General features: G+C 40.2%; 1 protein-coding gene across 3 annotated transcripts; it reads left to right on the top strand.

Annotated features, from left to right (window-relative positions):
* The first annotated feature begins 181 nt into the window (after nt 1–181).
* Nucleotides 182–5,086, top strand: LOC135109267 (guanine nucleotide exchange factor MSS4 homolog). Of its 3 annotated transcripts, none has more exons than XM_064020549.1 (3): nt 190–429; nt 3,367–3,553; nt 4,176–5,086. In XM_064020549.1, exons 2-3 carry the CDS (start codon nt 3,383–3,385, stop codon nt 4,350–4,352), a joined length of 348 nt encoding a protein of 115 aa, XP_063876619.1. In that variant the 5' UTR covers nt 190–429; nt 3,367–3,382; the 3' UTR covers nt 4,353–5,086. The 3 variants fall into 3 exon arrangements, with proteins under 3 accessions (XP_063876617.1, XP_063876619.1, XP_063876618.1); XM_064020548.1 differs by having other exon boundaries at nt 192–429; nt 3,382–3,553; XM_064020547.1 differs by lacking the exons at nt 3,367–3,553; nt 4,176–5,086 and adding an exon at nt 1,350–2,720 and having other exon boundaries at nt 182–429.
* Nucleotides 5,087–8,501: the final 3,415 nt, after the last annotated feature.

Raw genomic sequence — 8,501 nt, 5'->3', positions numbered from 1 at the left:
CTTTTATAAAAATGATCACTTTAATTGTACAGTTAAAATAATGATAATAATAAAAAAATAATATTATAACAACAAATACGAGATTTTCACCTATCACACGTGGGGAATAAGATAAGAATAATTAATACAAACTAAGGAAAGAGTAAGATTACTACTAAAAAAACGAAAATAACAATAAATAATTAAACAGCTGGGACCTTGTTTACAACCATGACGAGTCTGTGCGGCGACTGACTACCGAGTTCCCTCAGTTCCCCCAAAGCTTCAGTAGCAAAACACAGGTGCCTTTTACGTATTAAAGGGAATCGGGAAAGCTTCATGGATTCAGGTGCTCCTTGCCTCCATCACTGCTGAGGAGGAGGAGGAGAAGAAAGAAGAGAAACGAGTTAATGACCCGACACCCCTCCTTCCATATCATAGTCTTGCCAGGTACTTTTGTTTTATTCCTTACTGATTATTGAAGAGAATACGACATGTAGTGTGAAGAGTAGAGGAGTGTTGGATTAGTTGTATATTTTTCGCATATTCTCCGTTCTCACACTCATTTGCTTTGTTCATTTGCTTTGTGTTGATAAGAAGTTCGTATCTTAGTCTTGCCAGATACTTTTATTTAATTCCTTGCTGATTATTGAGGAGAGTATGACGTGCGGGATGAATTATAGGATCTTTAGATTAAATATTTAAGAATTATGGAAATATTTTTAGCCTACTAATTTCCAGACACTACATTTCTGGGCAAAATATAATACCTTTTTAAATCGTGATCTGCTCAAAGAAACGTTGAGCAGTGACATTAATTAACTGAATGAATTTAAATCCAACCTAATCTAGCCTCGACATGAAAATGATAATATTATTTCAACATTATCCACCTATTCTTCTCTATTTGCACAATATTGATAAAAATGGGAGGATTAGTGTCCTGATATGTATGTACCAGTATTTGTGATATATGTATGTCAGAGTGTGTTGTGAGGATCAGATGAGGAAAACTTTATTATAACTGGGGCATAGTTTTCCCCATACATCATACAGGCACTTGAAGGGATGTGTGATTCTGCAGTGTATCAGCACTTCAGTTTTTTTTAAACCTATAAACTTTTTAACACTTGAATTGGACTTTAATGAAGACCCCAGTCTCACACAGTTCTTCCTGTACATCTGGCCACAACACACAAGGTGGTAAGGCTATTGACCCAGCACTCACAGCAATGTGCTAATTGTTATCTATGTCATCTATCAGTTGTACATGTGCAGGGGGTTACATTACATAACATGTAGGTAATATTTATTCATTATGTGTAGCTATGTATGCTGTAATGTTTCCTAAATTACTTTCACCATTACAGGTCTTGCAAGCCAGAGTGGAGGAACGTTACTTCTCTTTTAGGATGTAAGAATGTTACAAGTTTGATGCTGCGTGTGTAGGATATACTCAGGCAGTTTATATGTATCAGATACAGTAATCCAGCAAGATAATAACAGTGTTGGAATAGCATCCACTCGAATGTCAATTATTTATTTAGAAGCAAAGTCTTAAGCTTTGTCCATGATGAGTGACTGGCGTCCAGTTGCCCGAGATCACTATGACCCACTGAAGGCTGGCAGTATTGACGGCACAGACACAGAGCCTCATGACCGTGCTGTGTGGCGTGCCATGAATGCTCACTATGTTCCGCCAGAAGTGGATACTAAGCCCAGTCACACACTGTTTGTTGGGCGGCTTCCACACAATGTTGATGAGGAGCAACTACATCACAAATTCTCTGCATTTGGTGTTGTTGAAAAGATCTGCCTCATAAGGGACATTGTGACTGGGTACAGCAAAGGCTACTGCTTTGTTGAGTACCGCAAGGAGAGGGATGCTGAATATGCTATGAGAGAGTCCACAGACCTCCTGATTAATGGCTGTCCAGTGCTTGTAGACTGGGAAGCTGGTCATCGTTTGAAGGGGTGGGTCCCTAGGAGGTTAGGGGGCGGCTGGGGAGGCCGAAAGGAAGCTGGACAACTCCGGTTTGGCTGTCGTGATCGTCCTTGGAAGAAGCCTATTGTGATTCATCCCCCGAGGCTGTCAGAAAAGCCATATGGCAAGGATGTAGGGACGTCACGAAGCCACGACAGGCAAGACAGGCATGGATCAAGTGAAGACAGGCATAGGAATGACTTCAGGAACAAGGACAAGAAATGGAGACGGGAAGATAGAAGGGACAGACATATGTACAGTACCTCTTCCCATAAAAGAACTCACAAAAGTGCAATAACTTGAAAATAGTGATGTGCTGTTCTGATGTATAAGTATTACATGGAAATAATAGATTTTATGGCAATGCTTACACTGTCTTCACATGTAGTGCATTTATATACTGGCTGTCTTTCCAAAACTGCTCACTTTATTAAGATGTACAATTTATGTTTAAGGTTCCTAGGAGTAGTTGAAAGGTTGACCAGTTAGTGATAAAAAATACATTTAATAGAGTGGTCTATTATTAATTTTGTAGAATGCTTAAAAGTGTTGCTGATAATGCACCATTTTTGTGTACATTTCAAAAGAGATGAATGAACTTGACTCTTTCAGTCACCTTGTCAACCATGACTAGACATGATTAGTAAAATTGTGAGAAATCCAAATTGATAATTAGGTGCTGGACTTTTTACTGGAGGTGAAGGTAAAGGTTGGGGAAGTTGTATTTGTATGCCTAGAAATATATCACTTGTCTGTCATATTATGTCTTTTGTTCCTCAAACCACAAAACAAGTATTGCAGAGGGAACATGAATCACCACCATTTAATCTTTAATATATTTGAAAACTGGAACTAGTATATATTTGAAGCTGATGTAGAAATAGCTCAAACATACATGTGTATGTATATGTATACATATATACAGTGAGAGGTGCAGGCTATCCAGTCACTTTCCACACTGAAGCTTTTAACTTTAGCTCTTGATAGAAAGCAGGTAGCTTGCAAATGTAAGTTAAGGAACTTTGACATGACTGGAACAGGATCAAGAAATGTTCCTTGCATGATGAAAGCAGATTGTCCTTACCACATCATAAGACTGGTAATGGTAAATAAACAGTGCACAATTGAGAACTAATCACTGAAGATAAAAAATAACATCCTAACTTGTGTAGTAACAGGACAATCAAGATGAATACAACATCATCCAGACATTAGTAATGATCATCTTGGCCTGATTAGTAAAGTGCTGGACTTGCATTTACCTCAGACAACCTGCCAGGGCTTCAATCCCTGGTGATTTTCTGACCTGCCTACATATGACACTCCAAAACAGAACATGACACACATAACAAAAGATTTCTTGTAATAAGATCATATATTGTGTGACATTCCAAAGTATGTAGTGCATTTCTTTGCAGGATGTTGGACACAAGCAGTGTAGTAAGTGAGGGTCAGAACAAGTCTGTAGTGAAATGTCCTCACTGTGACTCCCAAATCCTGTCACCTCAGTCTGCTACCCTCCTGAGTCAGGCCCACCCTCTGCCTACCCCCACCCAGCCCAAGGAGCAGCAGTCTCCCATCACTGAGGATGTGAGGACCATTCCATTTTGTCTGATAGGGTGATGCCATTATTGTGTACACAAAAATGTTTCATTATGAGATAAAACAAGCAAGCTGTGAGAAAACCATCATAATCATAACAATTTCAATATTTTTCAATTGCTTTGTATAAAATGCTTCGTCACCAAGAGAGCTTACCAAAAGGCAAATGGAACAACTATGAAAATTACCATTTTATTTATATTTGATAACTTAATTATTATTCCCTATGATTTATCCCATCATGTAACATCTCAGATTCTGATGTTCTTACTTGATTTTATTACATCTTTTCTATAATGTGTATAAATCAATTACCTGCATATAATTCTACTCACAGATAATATTATTATTCTCTGTTATCACTTAACTTTCTCTCAACCCTCATATTCCTTGCCCACAATTACTTATGCACAAGAGGTTCTGAAAGGGATAGGAAGACTACACATAAATCTACTACCATATAATTTTACTCATGGGTAACATTAGTATTCTTCAGTATCACTAAATTTTCTGGCCATCCTCACAACTATAATATTCTCTACCAACAAATTACCACTAGTACATGATGCTCTGAAAGGGATAGGAAGACTGATCTCCGTCCCTCCAACAGCTGGGCGAGTGGTGGGTGGTGGATGACATGTTCACCTTTGACAACATTGGCTTCTCACACACTGTCGGCACCACAAAGTACTTGGTGTGTGCCGACTGTGAGCGAGGACCCCTTGGCTGGCATGATAACACCTCCAAGAAGAGCTACGTGGCACTGGCCCGAGTCAAACATGTCTAGTATTTTAATTCTCATCTTCCAAAATGTCACAATCATTACCATCACTGTCGCCATCGCTGCCACCAGTAACACAACTGTCACTGGTTTTCACTTGGTTGTGTCAATGTTAAGGAGTTGCAGTTTATATTCCTCAGTGTTCCCTCATGCAAAGATACTCAGCCAAAACATGCATGCAGAAGTTTCTTTTGTTGAGTCATGACACTTTTCTTTCAATAAAGATTTTACAGTAAGTTGAAAGAGTACTGCACTATTACTAATGATATAAACTGGCAATAAATCTACTTAGAAATATGATTTTTTATGCGTTTAACTGTTGTCCACTGATGTCAAATTAAGTTATCCAGAAAGAAAGATGTTTGCATGACAGTTCTGCTGACAAGGTTGAAGTCAATCAGCTGCTGGGACATACTCATAAATAAGAGCAAATCTAGATAATGCAAGAAGCCATTAATATACTATGCTTATCTGGCACTATTTGGGAAAGTTAGAAGGTGTATTTTCCAGGGATATGCTTTGATTCTCTCCTGCTAATGAATAATGAAAGGTCTTGTGGTTCTGTGTATGCAGCTTCCCAGTAAGGGATAAGGCAGTCATGCCTACACACATGTAAGGCACTCCTGCACTAAGGGTTTGGTTGGAGGTGCATATATATAAACATTCCCTCCATCATACTCATGCATACCCACTCACTCACCCATGTAAGAGCATTTTGCAATAAAAAAAGATTTATTATATTTTGAATTTAGTTTACCTGTACATTAAATAAAAAATTCTCTCTCTCTCTCTCTTTCTCTCTCTCTCTCTCTCTCTCTCTCTCTCTCTCTCTCTCTCTCTCTCTCTCTCTCTCTCATTCAGACCATGCAGACCACACAATCTAGTCCATCATCAATAATAATTTGTCCTGCCACAAAGTTCACCCATAAATAATGCTGAAGATCTCCAAGCCGTCTGTACTCATACACCCGTGAGAATGAATGTAGTAAATTACTCATTTACTGACTGTGACTGTAGCTACCACTCAGAAAGAACTGGCAAAGAAACAACCACTTGGGAAGGGAAAGCCAGTATTTGCCTGCCACTCCTTGATCATTGTTGCATCTGTACTCCTCACTCTTCTCCAACCTTGATGCTCTCTTCCCGGTGTCTCTGTGGTGGACAAATTATAAAGGGAGTGGAGTCTGTAAACCTACACGATAAGGAAGGTGACTGAGGATGTATGGTGGATATGTCTTTCCACATATGAAGACGGGTAGTAACACTCTCTCTCTCTCTCTCTCTCTCTCTCTGAATATGGAAGAACGATTTTATTATGCTATTCAATCACCGAGGGTACAATTTATGATCTCCAACGACTGCATTCAGCATTTCGATTCGCCTTTCATTCACTGGTACGTAGTAATACGAGGAAGGCCATTCGTTCGCTCTTCCATACTTGTGAGTCACACAGCCTCTATTACTTCCAACGCCACACCAGTTCGTAATTCCGTGATTATAGACAGACTGACAGCGGCTTCATTCCCGCTGGCACCCAAACTTAGCACGCAACACAGACTTGTTCGATTTAAACCCCGTATTTTGAAACGTCGCGGACTCTTTAAAAAGGTCTTCAGAGAAGATTAGTCGCGTTCTGAAAGGCGTTATTTTTTTCCCAATTGATGTATAATTGTCATTAAAATATCACTAGAATCATGAAAGCAGCCTTGAAAGCGTCAATGACCTCTCCTATAGTCTTAGGAGCTTTATAGAAAACGTAGCTTTCTTGGTTTGTCTAGCTGTGAGTGTAGCATGGCAGACTAAACAACTAGCACTAGAAGTAGAATCACAAGGAACGTTTATAAAATTCTTGTGTAGGATCTACGTGCATACATTCATAATCGCATTCACACGAGGCCTCATTCTCAAACGCTCCTGTGTATTATCTTACCTACTTTAAACAGGTTTTAGTGGAAGTTATTAGAGACTTCAAGGGTGTTGTCATGATTCTTGTGATTGTTTCATATTCTGTATTAGTAAGGGGAAAAACGCCCTTGAAAATCCGACTCCATGTAAGATTTGGAAATATATAGTCCTGATGAGAGAACAAAGTGTTTAATAATAGATATGAGGCAAGCATTCATTCACACAAGATAAGTAACTGCAGGTGTACGAATATCTTTCCTATTCTCCTCGTGGGTGTATTCATTACCAGTGACCGTATATGTACCCAGCATCCCATTAAGTCCTATCATAAATCGAACTTGATGCCCCATGATGCATGACTGTGCCCGGCTCCTGTCCTTACGCATAACCTGTTTTCAAGGTCCTTATTGTTTAGGTAGTATGTAGACGCTGTAGCCACGTGTGTGTCCTTATTGTCCTGCCCAGGGTTATAAGTTACTGGTTGTGACTGAGGAGATGGGCTAGAGTACAAAGGAATGTAGACAACAACAAATCACCGCAGGTCCTTGCTAGGCTGCTAGAGTATAATTACTAGCATTTTGGAAAGGGTAGCATAGTGAAAGGCTAGCTCCTCCCCACTCTCTTATCCCTTCAACCGAAATTATACGGGCATGAAGTGGGAGTCAGTGATTATTCAGCTCATAAACGAGCGAGAGAGAAAGAGAGAGACGACGATGACGATGAAGCAAACATAAAGCTCCCACTGTCCTCCACGCATCACCCATTCACAACCCCGTAGTACACACAAAACAATAGCCCTTCGCATGAGACAAAAAAAAAAAAAAAAGAAGAGATAAAAAAAAGTATCACATCACGCCTACATATCTCCTGTCTCCCACTGCGTATCGCTCAAGGTAGACAATGAACAATAATATGACACATCTCTCCTTGAGCCTCCGCCACCATGCTCTCATCCCATGTACTAGTAGTGGCGTAACCTCATCCCAGTCCATTCAAATCCCATTATTTAGTGCAGGAATGTTGAAGAAGTACATTGCATGCGTTTTACTGAGAGACAGAGAGAGAGAGAGAGAGAGAGAGAGAGAGAGAGAGAGAGAGAGAGAGAAGTAGTAGCTTACGAGTTCACAGGAGCCGCCTCCATGACGCTTTAATAACTGTCATTAATATTGCAGCATTTGTTAGCTGAGTGAAAGTTCCGGGAATGAGGGAGAAACAGACGAAAGGGATGCTCAGGAAGAAGAATAAGAATAAGAAGGAAGAGGATGGGGATGAGGAGGAAGTATGTAGTAGTAGTAGTAGTAGTAGTAGTAGTACAATAGAAGAAACAAAGAAGAAAGAAAGAAAAAAAGAAAGAAAGAAAGAAAAATAAAAAGAAACAGAAAGAAGGAAAAGGGCTATGAAAACTATTAAAGCTGCAATAACTCGCTACATTACACTCGAAATCTCAATACCGCATACGCAGATCCCATTATTCTTACCGCCATGCACCTCAGCAGCTTTGCAAAGGGTGAGTGCGTTGTGGAATGGGGTGCTTGGAGAGAGCGAGGAGCATGCGGAATAACACAAGTGCTTCTCGATTCTGGCGGCATGTGTGTATGTGTGTGCAACCGTCATAAACTCTGCCCACTTCCTTTTCTCAATGCAAGACGTATCGCGAGAATATGAGGGTGAGGGACATTAAAGACGGACCGTATATCTTAGGCACTTTCTCTCACCACTTGTACCACCGCTTCCGTCTTGTGACGTCCTGCTGTGTAATAACATTCTACCCGCGCCTCGCAATACGCTGCCGCCCCATGCAGGTGCTTGTACCGCCGAGCGTGCGTTATAATTCCATTTGTTTTGCCTCGTTTCATTTGCTAGGTTGTTCACTGGTTTGTTTTACTGTTGTTTTTATCTTCGTTCTCGTTTCCTGAAGTATTCACATTAAGTGTAATTGTCCTCGCCGAGATCATATAAGTTAATCATGCGCCTGATTCGTTTCGTCAACTCATGTGTGAGTGAGTTTGCAAAAGGGCATACAGGCGACACAAGGCAGCTTCCGTTTATTTAATTTATTGGCTTGCGAACTGTGATTCACGGTTTGAAAGGGTTGTGAATATGTAAAACTTTCTTGTGAGGGCAATGACGACAGGAGTCTGAGAAATTCTGACCCGTTCCCACGCTTGATGTTCAACAGTAGCGCACTTCTACACCTCGAGTTTCATCCTCATGTGGTTGGTGACTCATTTCAAGGTTTACATCATACCT

This window comes from Scylla paramamosain, chromosome 18, assembly GCF_035594125.1.
Source record: "Scylla paramamosain isolate STU-SP2022 chromosome 18, ASM3559412v1, whole genome shotgun sequence".
NCBI lineage: Eukaryota > Metazoa > Arthropoda > Malacostraca > Decapoda > Portunidae > Scylla > Scylla paramamosain.
This window is presented reverse-complemented; position numbering and strand designations above follow the sequence as displayed.